The sequence below is a fragment of the Cetorhinus maximus genome, chromosome 17 (assembly GCF_964194155.1).
Source record: "Cetorhinus maximus chromosome 17, sCetMax3.hap1.1, whole genome shotgun sequence".
NCBI classification, from domain to species: domain Eukaryota; kingdom Metazoa; phylum Chordata; class Chondrichthyes; order Lamniformes; family Cetorhinidae; genus Cetorhinus; species Cetorhinus maximus.
In genome coordinates this window covers 83,513,967-83,530,113 of record NC_135895.1, presented here as the reverse complement: position 1 = coordinate 83,530,113, position 16,147 = coordinate 83,513,967, and the positions used below count along the sequence as shown (strand labels likewise).

The following is a 16,147-nucleotide window of genomic DNA, read 5'->3' as shown; positions in this document are numbered from 1 at the left end:
ATTGAGCTTTGATTTTAAGATTATTCTCCCTTGTCCTAAACTTTCCCACCAGCAGAAAAATATTCTCTCTATTCTATCAATTCCTTACTAAATCCTAAAATAAATTAATAAAATCACCCCTTGAACCTTCTACATTCCAGGGAATACAATTTTTGTTTCCATAATGTTGCCTCATAATATATCCCTTGCATCCCTGGTAACATTCTGGTAAATCTGTGCCGCACTGAATACAAAGCCAATATGCCCTTCCTAAGCTGTGGTGCCCAAAAATTGTACAACACACTCTAGTTGTGGTCTAACCATGGCTTTGTATAGCTGTGGCAAAATTTTCTCCCCTTTGTGTTCTAACCTCTAGATAAGAAGGCTAACATTCCATTTGACTTTTTAGATTTTTTTTTGTACTGGATAATTACATTTTAGTATAAAAACAGAAAATGCTAGAAATACTCAGCAGTGAGACAGCATCTGTGGAGAGAAACAGAGTTAACGTTTCAGGTCAATCATCAGTAAGTTCAGACAGGGCCAGATGCGTGATTAAACTCAAAAATCCAAACATTACTGATTGGTTTGTGTCGTTCAACATTACCTTTGTGGATTTGGTATACCTGCCTCACCATTGCAATGCATTGAATGGTATGAAGTTACTGTTTTGTGCAGCAGGAGGGGAGATGATGACACAGTGGTAATGTCACTAGATGAGTAATCCAGGGGCCCAGACTAATGCTCTGGAGACATGGGTTCAAATTTTACCATGGCAGCTGGTGGAATTTAAACTCAGTTAATAAAATCTGGAATTAAAAAAAAAAATGCTGGTCTCAGTAATAGTGACCATGAAACAGTTTTAATTTGTCATAAAAACCCATCTGGTTCCCTAATACGTTCTAAGGAAGGAAATTTGTTGTCCTTACCTAGCCTGGCCTATATGTGACTCCAGACCCACAGTAATGTGGTTGACTCTTAACTGCCCTCTGAAATGGCCTAACAAGCTAAGTTGAAGGGTAATTAGGGATGGACAATAAATGCTGGCCCTGCCAGCGATGCCCACATCCCATGAGAAAATAAATTTTACAAAACAGTTATGAACTTTATGATATATGATATTTGCATAATTACCCTTTTAACAGCATGATAAGTTACTGCCAATCAATCTCTCTGGCACTGAAAAATAATTATTACAAGTGTGGAGTCACATTCCTCCAGGTTTTAGTTGTTTGAGACTTTTAAATTAAAAAATATTTTTTTATTTTTCTTGACTGTCCCCCTTTCTCTCAATTCAGTCTTTTTTCCACTATTTATTTCTTTTTGATTCTGGTTTAACATTGAATTCACCCACTCTACACTTCTCTCTTGCACTGCTAATTTCACAATGCTTTAATCTAATTGGTTAAGGAGTTACACGGTTGCTTGGCCTGTTCAATCAAGTCCCAAATGCCTTATTTCCCTCGCTGCGATGTTATCAGTTCACACTTCAGTAACTTGCCACACAAAAAAATTTAAAAACCTAGATATGTAAGGACAAATCAAAATAACATCAGGTATCATCAGATGCCCTACTGCGGCATATTATGGTCCACTGTTCTCACAGAAGAACAAGCCAAGTTCTAAAAAGATCTTTAATTCCACTCTGTAAACAAAGAGTAGGGACAACGGTTATAACCTCGAAGTGGAAGGAAGTGACTGGTAGTGTGCTACATAGATGTGTCAGGACCTCAACTTTTTACAATATTTATTCACAACTTAGATTGCGGAACAGAGCATCATATATCCACATTTGTCAATGACATGAAGATTAGTGGCATATTTAGTGTAGATGGGATCATAGAATTATAAATGGACATTGGTAGATTATGAGAGCTGGCAAAACTGTGGCAGATGGTTTTTAACAGTTTGAGTGTTTCCATTTTTAACCAGGAAAGGATAGATCTGGGTATTTTTTATATGGTGCAAACTTAGGAACAGTGGTGATTCAAAGATATCAAGAGGTCCACGTACACAGGCAACTAAAAGTAAAATACCGCAGATGCTGGAAATCTGAAATAAAAACAAAAAATGCTGGAGCTGCATGAGCCTCACTGTTATTTTCAAAGCCTATTATGTGAAAATAAGTAGTCACACTGAGAGTGCACTGGGACATTAGCTTGTTGTAACTTTAGAATCATCGAAAGTTGTAGGTATACCAAATATTTCACCTCTTGCAATGCAGTGGAAACATTAAAGAAAAATGTATTTTACATTAGTGAATTTAGAAATTTCTGAAGGGGAACCTAAAATGCAAGATTTATTTCTTTTAGGTGGTCTTGGATGTGTCTTCCATCCAAGTTTTTAGGCTTATAGACGAGTTATTTTGTGGGATTCAACATTACCAGCCATTCCTAAAAGTGGATCTTGTGTCCCATGTGATCCAGAGTGTGCTTTTTGTAGCCAAGATGTATATGTAAACAGTGAGGACACGCAGGGCTCATAACAGAGAACCCTTACTCTGTACTGCTGTTACTGGAGTGTATCACGTGCCACAATGTGATCCTCTTGTCTGTAGAAGTCAAACTTTCACAAATCGAAACACCAGCTTTGGAGCAACAAATATTTTGCTTTACATAAAGCAGATAAATGCAGTTCACTCTGTAGAACACAATGAAATATCTTTCTTAAACTTCCACTAGACATAAAGTAACAAAGTTGCTACTTATTTTCTCTCTAAACACATACTTAAAAGAAAAGTTTACTTCTTTTAACCTCAGTCTAGCTTAACTCCCTGGCAAACAGCACTGACACATGAGAGCCTAACACATTCCAGCTGGGAGTCCCAGCACATCATGGACAACCTGGGATATCCCAGTAGGAATCCCAATAGATCCAATGAGAGCATCTAGCAGCTCTCATTCAACCAAACACATCCCAGGAGGGAATCCCAGTGGATCTCACTGTCTAATACATTCCAGAAGGGGACGCAGCACACCAGAGGAGGGGATCCAGCAGATTCCATTCAACCTAACACATCCCAGTGGGGAATCCAGCACATCCCATACAGCACAACACTCCTCAACAGGAAATCCAGCACATCCCAACAGGGAATCCAGCACATCCCATTCAACTCATGCAGCACATTCCAGCAGGGAATCCAGCACATTTCAGTAGTAAATCAAACACAGACGCTCACAATTCCAGCAGAGAAACCAGCATATACCATACGGAATAGCACACCCCAGCAGTAAAATCCCAGCACATCCTCACTGTCTAGCATATCCCAGTAAGGAATTCCAGAGACCCTTACTGTATAGCATATCCCAGCAGGAATTCTAGAACATCCCATACAAGCTAGCACATTTCAGTAGAGAATCACAGCACATCCTCACTGTCTAGGGGGACACCAACCAGCACATCCCATATAAACTAGAATATCACTTCAATCTCAATGGAGAAACCTGCACATACCCCATAATACCAACAGAGAAATCCAGTACCATCCCAGACAATGTATTACATCCCTCGCAGTGCCAGCAGGGAAACCAAACATATCCGCTCACAATCCTAGCACATCCTTTCACGCAGTTCCATCATATTCTCTCACAATCGCAGCCCAAAATGTAGAATCAGTTTGGGTGAAGATAAGAAATAACAAAGGAAAGAAGTCATTGATGGGAGTGGTTTATAGGCCCCCCAATAGTAGCTACACCGTGTACACTGATATACACTGATTATAAATCAAGAAATAATGGTGGCTTTTGAGGAAGGTACTGCAGTAATCATGGGAGATTTTAATCTTTATGTAGATTGGACAGATCAAGAGGCAAAAGTAGCCTGAAGGATGAGCTCATAGAGTGTATTTGGGACAGTTACTTAGAACAATACCACCAGGGAACTGGGTATTTTAGGCCTGGTTCTGTGTAACATGACAGGATTAATCAATTACCTCATATTAAGGGATTCCCGAAGTAAGAGTGGTCATAAGATGATAAAATTTCACATTCAGTTTGAGGATGAGATATTTGTGTCTGAAACAAAAGTCTTAAACTTAAATAAACATAATTATAAGGGTATGAAGACAGAGTTGGCTAAAGTGGAATCGGAAATAAAGGTTAAAAGGTAAGACTGTAGAGAAGTAGTGGCAGACATTTAAAGACATACTTCATAACACTCAAAAAAGATATATTCCATTGAGAAAGAAACTCGCTATGAGAAGGATGCACCATCTGTGGCTAACTAAGGAATTTAAGGATGATATCAAATTGAAAGAAAACATGTACAATATTGCAAAGATTAGTGATAGAAAAGATGATTGGAGAAATTTTAGAAGCCAGCAAAAGATGACTAGGAAAATAATAGAGGGAGAAATTGTAATATGACAGAAAAATAGTAAGAAATAAAGAAACAGACAATTAACGCTTCTACAAAAATATAAAATGGAAGAGAGTAGCTAAAGTCAACATTGGTCCCTTTGAAGGTGAGACTGCGGAGTTAATAATGGGAAACAAGGAAATGGTAGTGACTTTAACAAGTATTTTATAGTTTATTTCACAGTAGAAGACACAGAAAGCATGCCAAGAATAGTAGAAAATCAAGAGGCAAATGGGAGGGAGGAACTTAATCACGATCACTCGAGAAAAAGCACCAGGAAAACTAATAGGACTAAAGGCTGATAAGTCCCCAGGACTTGATGGGCCTGCATCCTAGGGTCTTGAAGGAATTGGCTGCAGAGATAGTGGATGCAATGGTTATAATCTTCCAAAAGTCCCTACGTTCTGGAAAGGTCCCAGTGGATTGGAAAACCACAAATTCAAAGTATTCAAGAAAGGAGGGAGACAGAAAGCAGGAAACTATAGTCTAACATCTATCATTGGGAAAATGCTAGAATCCATTATTAAGGAGACAGTAGCAAGACATTTAGAAAATCATAACACCATCCGGCAGAGTCAACATGGTTTTGTGAAAGGGAAAACGTATTGACAACTTTATTAGAGTTCTTTGAGAATGTAACAAACAGGGTGGATAAAGGGAAACCAGTTGATATAGTGAATTTGGATTTCCAAAAGGTTTTCGATAAGGTGCTACATAAAAGGTTGCTGGACCAGATAAGAACTCATGGTGTTGGGATGACATATTAACTTGGATAGAGGACTGGCTAACTAACAGGAAGCAGAGAATTGGGATAGATGGGAATTTTCTGGTTGGCAAACTGTTAACTAGTGGAGTGCCACAGGGATCCATGCTGGGAGTTGAACTATTTACAATCTATAAAAACAAAAAGCTAAAAGCTACTGCAGATGCTGGAAATCCAAAACAAAAACAGAATTACCTGGAAAAACTCAGCAGGTCTGGCAGCATCGGTGGAGAAGAAATCAGTTAACGTTTCGAGCCTTCATGGCCCTTCGGCAGAACTGAAGCATAGTTAGAAGAAGGGAGAAATATAAATTGGTTTAAGGTGGGTGGGTGGGGGGAGAGAGAGACATTGAGGGTGTGGTGATTGTGGAGATGAGCAGATAATCAAAAGATGTCACAGACAAAAGGGTCAAAGAGGTGTTTTGTCTGAGAAAAGTGCTAATTAAGAATGGAAGACAGGATATTCAAAGTACAGCTTTCAATAATTTATATAGATTCTTCTTTCCCCACCTATTTCCATTATTTTTAAATCTAAAACTAAAACCTTGTTAGCCTTTCCACCCCACCCCCACTGACAGCCTCTGACCTGCTCTTGTAGCCACAGTATTTATATGGCTAGTCCAGTTCAGTTTCTGGTCAATGGTAACCCCCAGGATGTTGATAGTGGGGGATTCAGTGATGGTAAGCCATTGAACATGAAGGGGCGATGGTTGGATTCTCTCTTGTTGGAGATGGTCATTGTCTGACACTTGCATGGCACGAATGTTACTTGCCACATGTCAGCCCAAGCCTGGATATTGTCCAGGTCTAGCTGAATTTGGACATGGACTGCTTCGGTATCTGAGGAGTCACAAATGGTGCTGAACATTGTGCAATCATCAGTGAACATCCCCACTTCCGACCTTATGATGGGAGAAGGTCATTGATGAAGCAGCTGAAGTTGGTTGGGCCGAGGACACCACCCTGAGGAGCTCCTGCAGTGATGTCCTGGAGCTGAGATGACGGACCAACAACCATAGCCATCTTCCTTTGTGCTAGGTATGACTCCGACCAGCGGAGAGTTATTCCCCCTATTCCCATTGACTCCAGTTTTGCTAGGACTCCTTGATGCCACACTCTGTCAAATGCTGCCTTGATGTCAAGGGTAGTCACTCTCAGCTCACCTTGGCAGTTCAGCTCTTTTTGTCGTTGTTTGAACCAAGGCTGAAATGAGGTCAGGAGCTGAGTTATTGCTAAGCAAGTGCCACTTGATAGCACTGTTGATGACCCCTTCCATTACTTTACTGATGATCGAGAATAGACTGATGGGGCGTTAATTAGCCGGGTTGGATTTGTCCTGCTTTTTGTGTACAGTACATACCTGGGCAATATTCCACATAGCCGAGTTGATGCCAGTGTTGTAGCTGTACTGGAACAGCTTGGTTAGGGGTGAGGCAAGTTCTGGAGCACAAGTCTTCAGTACTATTGCCGGAATATTGTCAGGGCCGGTAACCTTTGCAGTATACATGATTTCAGCCGTTTCTTGATATCACGTGGAGTGAATCGAATTGGCTGAAGGCATTTGTAATGCTCGGGACTGCCGGAAGAGGCCGAGATGGATCATCCACTCGGCACTTCTGGCTGAAGATTGTAACAAATGCTTCAGCTTTATCTTTTGTACTGATGTGCTGGGCTCCTCCACCATTGAGAATGGGGATATTTGTGGAGCCTCCTCCTCCAGTGAGTTGTTTAATTGTCCACCACCATTCACGACTGGATGTGGCAGGACTGCAGAGCTTAGATCTAATCTGTTGGTTGTGGGATCACTTAGCCCTGTCTATCACTTGCTGCTTATACTGTTTGGCATGCAAGTAGTCCTGTGTCATAGCTTCACCAGGTTGACACCTCATTTTCAGGTATGCCTGTTGCTGTTCCTGGCATGCCCTCCTGCACTCTTCATTGAACCAGGGTTAATCCCCTGGCTTGATGGTAATGGTAGAGTGGGGAATATGCCGAGTCATGAGGTTACAGATTGTGTTTGAGTACAATTCTGCTGCTGCTGCTGCTGATAGCCCACAGCGCCTCATGGATGCCCAGTCTCGAGTTGCTAGATCTGTTCGAAATCTATCCCATTTAGCATGGTGGTAGTGCCACACAACACGATGGAGGGTACCTCAATGTGAAGGTGGGACTTTGTCTCCACAGCGACTGTGCTGTGGTCACTCTTACTGATACTGTTATGGACAGATGGTCTGTCTGCGGCAGGCAGGTTGGTGAGGATGAGGTCAAGAATGTTTTTCCCTCTTGTTGGTTAATCAGCTGAGGGGGGGTGGTACGTGGTAATCAGCAGGAGGTTTCCTTGCCCATGTTTGACCTGATGCTATGAGATTTCATGGGGTCCAGAGTCGATGTTGAGGACTCCCAGGGCAACACCCTCCTGGCTATACCACTGTGCCACCACCTCTGCTGGGCCTATCTTGCTGGTGTGACAGGACATATCCAGGGATGGTGATGGTGGTGTCAGGGACATTATCTGTAAGGTATGATTTCATGTGTGTGACTATGTCAGGCTGTTGCTTGACTAGTCTGTGAGACAGCTCTTCCAATTTGGCACTAGCTCCCAGATGTTAGTAAAGAGGACTTTGCAGGGTCGAAAAGGCTGAGCCATAGTCGTTTCTCGTGCGTAGGTCGATGCCAAGTGGTCCATTCGGTTTCATTCCTTTTTAGTGACTTTGTAGCGGTTTGTGACAACTGAGTGGCTTGCTAGGCCATTTCAGAGGGCAATTAAGAGTCACCATTGCTGTGGGTCTGGAGTGATGTGCAAGTCAGACCAGGTACAGATTTCCTTCCCTAAAGGACATTAGCGAACCAGATGGGTTTTTACAACAATCGGCAGTGGTTCCATGGTCATTGTTAGACTTTTAATTCCAGATTTTTATTGAATTCAAATTCCACCATCTGCTGTGGTGGGATTCGAACCTGGGTCCCCAGAGTATTACCCTGAATCTCTGGATTATAGGATTACCAGACAAGATTTCACTTTTCGTAACTTTTACTTTAACAGGCAAATCATACATCAAACTACAGAAAAGGTACTTTCACATTAACTAATTAACTCAACCAGAATGTCTTACAAAACGCTTTTATGCAATGCCACACTTCCAGCCAATATGTAGGATTACAGGATCCGTCCCCCAGTCATCCCCAGAAATTCACCTCTTTCCATCAGCCAGGTTGAAACTTTCCACCATCCCAGTGTCCTCCAACAATTGTTCCACTCCGTCCAAGTTTCCTGGATCTAATAATTGACACCTTTCATCAAGATGATCAAGAGGAAGCTGATGAGGGGGTAACTGGCCAAATTGGATTTGTCCTGGTTTTTGTGTACAGGGCATACCTGGGCAATTTTCCATATTGCTGGGTAAATGTCAGTACTGGATGCTATATTGGAACAGTTTGGCTAGGGGGTGCAGCTAATTCTGGAGCATAAGTCTTCAGTACTACTGCCAGAATGTTGTCAGGGCCCATAGCCTTTGCAGTATCCAAAGCCATTTCTTGATATCACATGGAGTGAATTGAATTGGCTGAAGACTGTCACCTTGATGCTGGGAGCCTCAGGGGGCCGGGATAGATGATCCACTCTAGCTGAAAATGGTTGCACATCCTTCAGCCCAATTTAAGTGAAGCCCATCCCAAAAGAATAGTTCTCTCTTTCCTGAATACTGGTGCCACTTCCGCTTGAATCCCCTTCTTCACACACCACACTTTGAGCCACGTGTTTAAGTCTCTAATTTGCTTGACCCAATGCCATTTGGCATATTGCCTAGGTAACAATCCAAAGATGATTACCTTTGATGTTCTGCATTTTAATTTGGACCATAACTCCACAAACACTCTCAGCAGAACACCATTCCTAGTTCCACCTATGTTTTTGGTTCTTATGTGAACCACAACATTGTCTCCAGCTGCGAGAAGTCCTTAGCCCTGGCACTGGGTAGGCAACACATCCTTCGATGCCCCTGGCCACTGCTGCAGAGAACAACATCTATCCCCCGACTATATTCTTCCCTGTCACTACTACATTCCTTTTCACTCCCTCCCCCAACTTGAATGGCATCCTGCACAATGGTCAGTTTGTTCACTCACTCTGCAGTCCTTCTCATCCACGCAGGTAAGCAAGGACCTCTAACCTGTCAGTCAAAGTCAAGGGCTGAGTCTCCTTCATCACTACCTGCTGGATTCCCCATATCTGCTCGACTTGCAGTCACAACCTCCTGTCCCTGACCATTGATCAACTCTAAACCTCTACTTGACATAAGGAGTGAGACTGCCTCCGGAAAAGTGCCCAGGTAACTCTCCCCCTCCCTGATGCTCTGCAATTCAGACACCAGCTTATCAATCCAGAGCAGAAGTGGCTCAAGCTGCAGACACATGCCACAGATATGCTTGTCCTGTTTTGCAATACATTCCACAGATTCCCACATGTTGCTGTCACAGCACACCACCATCCTTACCATGTCCGTCTAACCCTATTTATTTAGTCAAATAGTTACTAAATATAACTAAAATAATAGTTAGTCCCCTAGCTTGGAGACTAAAGGAGAACACTCACAAGCTACTGGCAGCTGTAAAAAGATATAAAAAGGGGCACCTCTTCCCCTATGCATGGAATTCCCACCTGTACCAAATTCCCAACCTAACACTTGTTGCTCATTGCTCTCAGGTCTCATTGCACTTTGTGCTTCCTTTACCCTGTGCAGTCGCAAAACCTATCTACTTTTATAGGGGGCTGACGACTGATACCCAAGTTGCAACTGCTAAGTCAGCATCCTGCTATAGTGATTAATACCTGTTCAGGTAACCACTTCCAATTGATTGACAGGTATCTGCCACCGCGAGGCAGTTTCTATCAAACTTGGTTTCTTAACTAGCTTGCAGTTTTAAAGTTCTAAGTCAGAATCAGACTGTGAATCCAAATTACAGCTTGGGAAAAACTTACCAGAGATATCCCACCTGTATGAAATCCCCGATTTAGCACTTGTTCCTCGTTGCACTCAGGCCTTGTCTCATTCTGTGCTGCACTCACCTCAATTAGATCATGTTTTAAACTTATATACCCAGAGGAATGCAAGCCTAGTCTATGCAACCTGTCCTTGTAATTTAACCCATTTGACCTGGTATCATTCTGGTGAATCTTTGCTGTACCCCCGCCCAAGATTTGGTGCCCAAATCCTGTTCAATATTTACATGAGTAAAGATAGGAATCTGCGCTCAGTTGCTATGGAACTAAGGCCCACGTTTTTCTGCTTTAACTGCATTGCTCCATCCCAATGATAATGACTTGTTCAACCTGTGCTGTAACCCTGCAAAGGCCAATGTCTCTCTCCTAGTTTTTGTGCTCAGAACTGAACACAGTACTTGAAATAGGGTCTAACTGTAACAATACATTTGTATTTCAGCCCTTGAGTTAAAAGCCAACATTCTATTAAATTATTTTGTACCTGTCTAATTAGTTTCTGTACTTAATCTTGAAATCTCTCTGTTCCTTCACATTCCTTAACTTCTCACCATTTAGAAAATATTCTGATCTATCTTTCTGAGGTCCAAAGTGTGTGACCTTACTCTTCTTCACATTGAATTTAAGTGCCCACAGTTTTGCTCACTCACTTAATCTATCAACATCCTTTTACAACTCTCTGCTCCCATCTCTGGGAGACACCACTACTCAGATCTGGCTATCCTGTCATAGTAAGGGGAAGGAGTCGAGAGCGCGATAAAATTTTAATTAAGTGATCACGTACTAGGATATGTTGAGGATTCAATATTAAAGGAGTCTTCAAGGAAGTCCCAGAGACTTTCAAAAATCTATCAAGGAAGGTGCAACATGTCAACTTTAATATTCTGACAGAATGGTTCTAGCTTGCATTGGCTAGTTGGGTTTCTAATAATATTTCAGGGTGTATGGATGCCTTGCTGAGAGAAATCTGGGAGAAGTAATTAATTAGATGTGAAGTAAGGACATTGGTCATTTGGTCAGAACAAAAACAGGTTTTTGATCACATTCAGCTTGCTCTGTATTGACCCTTGTTCAGATCCCCACGTTCCTTGCTGACTCACATGACAGAAGCACAGATACTCAAAAGAGAAAAAATGTCTCCAATTTCATTTTTGCACAATATTTTATTTTCTTTATCCCATTCCAACAGTTCTCATCAAAAGTGAGTCAATGGTTTGGGATTAAATCCACAATCTTCACACCTTTAATAAACGAAAGCAACAGCGGAAATCGCTGGAAATCTGAACGCAGTTGGAGGGAGGGGAAGGGCAACATTTCAGCTTTAACATTCCTACAAAACAGCTCTGGTAGACATTCGAATTGGTTAGTTAGGTACGAATTTGGCAAAATGTTACTCTAATAAAGTTATAAGATGCTTTGAGTTAAAACAGTTACGGAGATTCATGCAGGAAATGAATGGGTTTAAGAAAGAAAAGCGTGCTTGAAGTTCGTGCTCTGCATTACTACTGTTCCCTTTGTCCAGTATGGCAGTATCATCATTTTCCAACGTTCACTTGCTTTTTTAGGAAACCACCTTTTGTACAACCACAGAAACTGGTCATCTCTCTCTTTCTTTCTCACACATACACACACACACACTCAAGGCAGCTTCTTATTATGTACAGTAAACGAGTTTGGTAAAATAAAAGTTTTTTGAAACATTTCTTCAATGGTCATGTTGATGAATATTGTTTAACTTGATAAAAGTGAGAGTTAAAAACAGAATCATTTCTAAGATATTGTAATTTATAGCTTGCTTTGTTCAAGTCAGATTCTTCAGCCACATAAAATCTCACTTGCAAAATTGGGAACTCAATTAATACAGCATGTTATACCGTGAACGTAACCAACCTGCATTACAACAATCCAAATCCCAGTCTCTTTAGATACTCCTACCATTTATACAGACTACCTCCATTCTATGTGCTTCTCATTTAGATATATACACCCTCTAGCCAGAGAATTTAAACTCTAAATTAAACAACACTTGAAAATTCCACTTCTTGTAAAATAACTGTTCCATTTTCTACTCTTTCTTTTACAAGATCTTCCAGAGCAGAAATTCTAACAGATATAATTAAAAAAAGTTACTTTAAATTCTACAAGTAATTATTTACCCCAATACAATCTTACAGTTCATTTCTGTACATGTTCATACAGTTCTCCACAGAGAAGTAAGACTTTTGCAGAGTGCACAATGATGATATTGTCCTGTGAATAATCTCTCATGATCTGAAGCATGAAAAAACAGTCCTAGCAGCACCTGTGAACAACTCTTCAAGAGTGAATTCAGAAAGCTCAGTCCATGTGCATCTGGTCAGAAACATCCAGATTCCCACTCAACAGCTGCTGTTCTTGAACTCCCCGTTCTCCGTTATTGACAGTTTGGTGGGGTTGGTGGGAGAGATCCCATTCCGAGTTTGCATGCTGTAACGTTCCTTGACCTGCGTTAGAGCATTCATCAGCCGAGAGTTGGCAGAGTCCAAGGAGACAATTCGTTTTTCCTGAGAGAAAAGCAAAGCAAGTCAGATATGGGATGCTGAGGGATGAGGATGAATTTCTCTTGACAATGGCGTGGATGGTTTTTAATAGTACAAAAATAAAACAAATAACCAAACCGTTGTCTGAGATTATCAGCAGGGCAAGGACAAAACACATTGAGAAAGGAGGAGGGAAGCGGCCAAAGCTGGAGTCTAACAAAGGCCTGAAAAAATCCTCTGATCCAACTCCATCCCAACTGCGGACTGTTGCAATGGATCAGGGGCTTTTCTTTTGCACTTAAGTTTCATTTGTACCAGCAGAAGCACAGCAGACTCCAGTAGGAACACAATCTAAATGTATTTTTCTCCCTCACCAACAGAAAGCTCATGTCAAACAATCCTCCTTCATAATATGCTATCTTTGCAAAACTTCCAAAGACAGCAAAGGTGTTTTCTTACACTCCAAGTTCATGTGGCTGTATTAACACTGCATTTTATTTTCATAGCAGCATATCGGAAAACAATATTTTTGTTATTGGGAGAAATTGGTATAGGTCACAGCTTTTCAAACACACTCCTGATATGGGGAGGGTGAAAAGGTGATGCTAATTTTGGAGAAAGGACACCTAATTGGTGGTGAGAAGAATGAAGCAACAGTTATCAATGACCAAAGAAGATCCTCTTTCTCATGAGTGGAAAGGATCCCTCCGTTTAAAATGAAGTGCTGTTGGTTCAGTATTCTCTTTGTATGATGTGTTCAGCTTTCTTTCTTCAGACTAGAAAAGAATAGCTGTTCATAGTTGGATCAGATCACACTGCTTTCCATGCACATCATACGATTAGTATCTAAACACTTTTGAAAAGGACAACTTTTCAAAAGCTGTTAAGTTACTAAAATAAAATCCTTATAAAAATATGCATTTGGCAGAAAATGAACTTTTATTTTAACTTAAATTTTCTTTATTCATCCCCATGGCATACAGTCAATGTTGGCAGGTTATCTGACCTCAGGGAACACCACAATTAACTAGAATCAGTAGGTGGCGCTAGATAGTTATTAGGAGCGGGAAACTCTGGCTGATTTTACCATCCCCAAATGAACAGTTCTGAGGCAGAACATGGTACTTTTACTGTCACCCTGGCTGAGATCAGCTGACTCAACACAAACTTGGGGTTGAACCTAAAGGCTTCCAGTGATAATTCTTTACAAGAGTGACAAAACAGTAGGGCTATCACAGATTAGTGTATTACTAATTTCATACAGAGGAAACTAAATGCAGGTGGAAGTTAATTCAATTGCAAACAATTAGAATCTTGGAACTGAAAAATTAGATGCTCTACTAAATCTTTAGAGAGTTTAATTTTTTCCCCATGAAATTAGTGGGACACCTTAATTGATACAGTGGACAAATACATAGTACAATGTGGAATTGAGCTGTATAGGCCAGGAGGGTCCTGGGTTTGCTGCTTTGTGGTGAGTTCTCTCTTCTCACCGATAGTCCCCCATTCCTCATGGGTATCCAGGGGCTCAACTGGAAAGTACTTGTGTGCGTATCAGTTGAAGATAGAATTCAGCTTGGCTGTCACGTCCTGCCAAGACTGAGCTGAACGCTGCCATCCAATGGACTCCACCTATATGACAAATGGCCATGTGGTTGGAGATGCTGCCAGGGAACGTCATTGCAAACTGAGCCACTGCTTTCCAAAGATAGAGAGAGACTAAGAAGAAACTGGCAAAAAAGGAAGGAAAAGTAGTGCATTTCTTTTCAAATTTGTTGTGGGTTTAGCAGAGCCCTGAAGGTCTTCCCTTTCAGTAGTATAGCTGTACAGAATGGCGTAATGCTTGGTGCTCGTTATCTAACTAGCCACTCATGCAGTGTTGCTTAATTTTGCACCTTTGAAATTTCACTGTTTTGTTCATTGTTTATTTTTTTAAAAAGTGATGTTGATGTTTGCAGTGGGGTAAAAAGAAAATAATTATGCAGTTAGAACGTGCAACAACAAGCCCGCACAATGCTAGCTAGAGAGAGGGGGAGGGACCAGTGGCTTTTTCTCATCTCTATGAACTGCTTTGCTAGGAAACGGAATCTTACTTGCCTGTTATGCTCATCCCATCCTCACAATTGACCTGTAACCAATACAGTGAACATGTCACGGGCAGTATTCGGCAACCTTAGCTACTTTCTGAAGAGACAGCGTTTCTTTTGTGACAAATACAAAATTGAGGGAAAAAGCACATCTTCATGCAATATTACATAAATGGCTACCAAAAAAATGATGGTGGCCAAAGGTCGTGTCATTGTAGCTATCATACATTCTAAATATTAAAACAGGATGGGTGTGCAAGTATATTCATGTTGACTATGTAACCTCCCAGTCAGGCCCTGGAGGCTCACCTTAAGCTCATCTAAGGAGCTATGCCAGTTCTCAGCTGGGCCGCTGAGAGAAAGACGGATTGTTGGGGATGGGAGGAAAGGAGGAAATGAGAAGGAAGAACAATGGAGGAGAGATCAAGAGAAAGTAAATTAGAAAGAGGAGAAGAGAAAAAGATAGAAATTCAAGAAAGAATGTAAAGAGAAATCAGAGGGAGCAGGAAATGAAGTGAGGTCAAAATTAGAGACAAAGGTAGACCAGGATTATGGAAATTTCCACAGCCCAGAGCAGCTGTGGCAATGACTAAAATTTTCTTCCTCTCTTCATCCTCTTTGTCTCATCATTGTCGTCAGCTGTTAACTGATATTTTAGTACATAGCTCTGAAACGTCTGACATTCAGAGGTTGTTCGACTATCTAATATCACTGATTAGTTAATCTGCACCTAGAACTACTTGAACTGTGAAAATAATCTTATAAAAGAACATCCAATCTAACTTGGCATGTTCCCTATTGGTCTACATTTTCTGCAGTCCAGTTGAGGTTCCGTGTTCTTGGGCTGCAGATTTTTGCTGTTCTTGTCACAACAATGAAGAATGAAGGTAGTTGTTAAAAAAAATTAAGAGAGATCAAAAAATAGGAAAATGAAGACCAAGCTTCTAAAGTGCCAGCTAAAAAATGAAGATGAAGACACAAGCCTGAAACTGAAACAGCACTGGATGGTGATTCAAGAAATCAGACATTTATGGAGCACAAAATTTCAGCGATAAAAAGGCAATAGAACAATTAAGAAAACAGATTTTTTTTTTTTTACATTTTCCTTATGATAAATTGAAACATGGGAACTAAAAAGTGCACTAAAACCAGGCAGCAACTGGTTAACGTTACTATCTAAGAGAGACCAGACTGGCTGTGAACCAGTTTACTTTTTTCCCTCATCTCCCTGAGACGGATTGTACACTATCCTTATTCAGTGAGAACTGCTGTTGCAGCTTGGGGAAGCTTATTTATGGATTCAGTATAGTTCTTCAAAGGACAGCTGGACGAGTCCCTGAGAAACAAGAACATCTCTGGTTGCAGGAGTAGACAGGTGCAAAGGTCTCTGTAACATTTAATTTCAGCTGCCAGGTGCCTAGCGCTTTCTTGACTCTCTCCCAGGATTG

At 41.1% G+C, this 16,147-nt stretch overlaps 1 protein-coding gene across 7 annotated transcripts in view; it reads right to left on the bottom strand.

The window, feature by feature from the left end:
- Positions 1–11,236: 11,236 nt before the first annotated feature.
- The window catches only part of rasal2 (RAS protein activator like 2), a 392,247-nt gene continuing 387,336 nt past the window's right edge, over positions 11,237–16,147 (bottom strand). For 5 of the 7 annotated variants that reach the window (XM_078561546.1, XM_078561543.1, XM_078561542.1 and 2 more), the window contains 2 exons: positions 14,710–14,740; positions 11,237–12,636 (listed from right to left, as the gene is read on the bottom strand). In XM_078561546.1, coding sequence (XP_078417672.1) covers positions 12,431–12,636; positions 14,710–14,740 — 237 coding nt within the window. In that variant the 3' untranslated portion in view covers positions 11,237–12,430. The remainder of the gene's footprint in view (positions 12,637–14,709; positions 14,741–16,147) is intronic. The other 2 variants (XM_078561545.1, XM_078561544.1) reach the window with 1 other exon arrangement.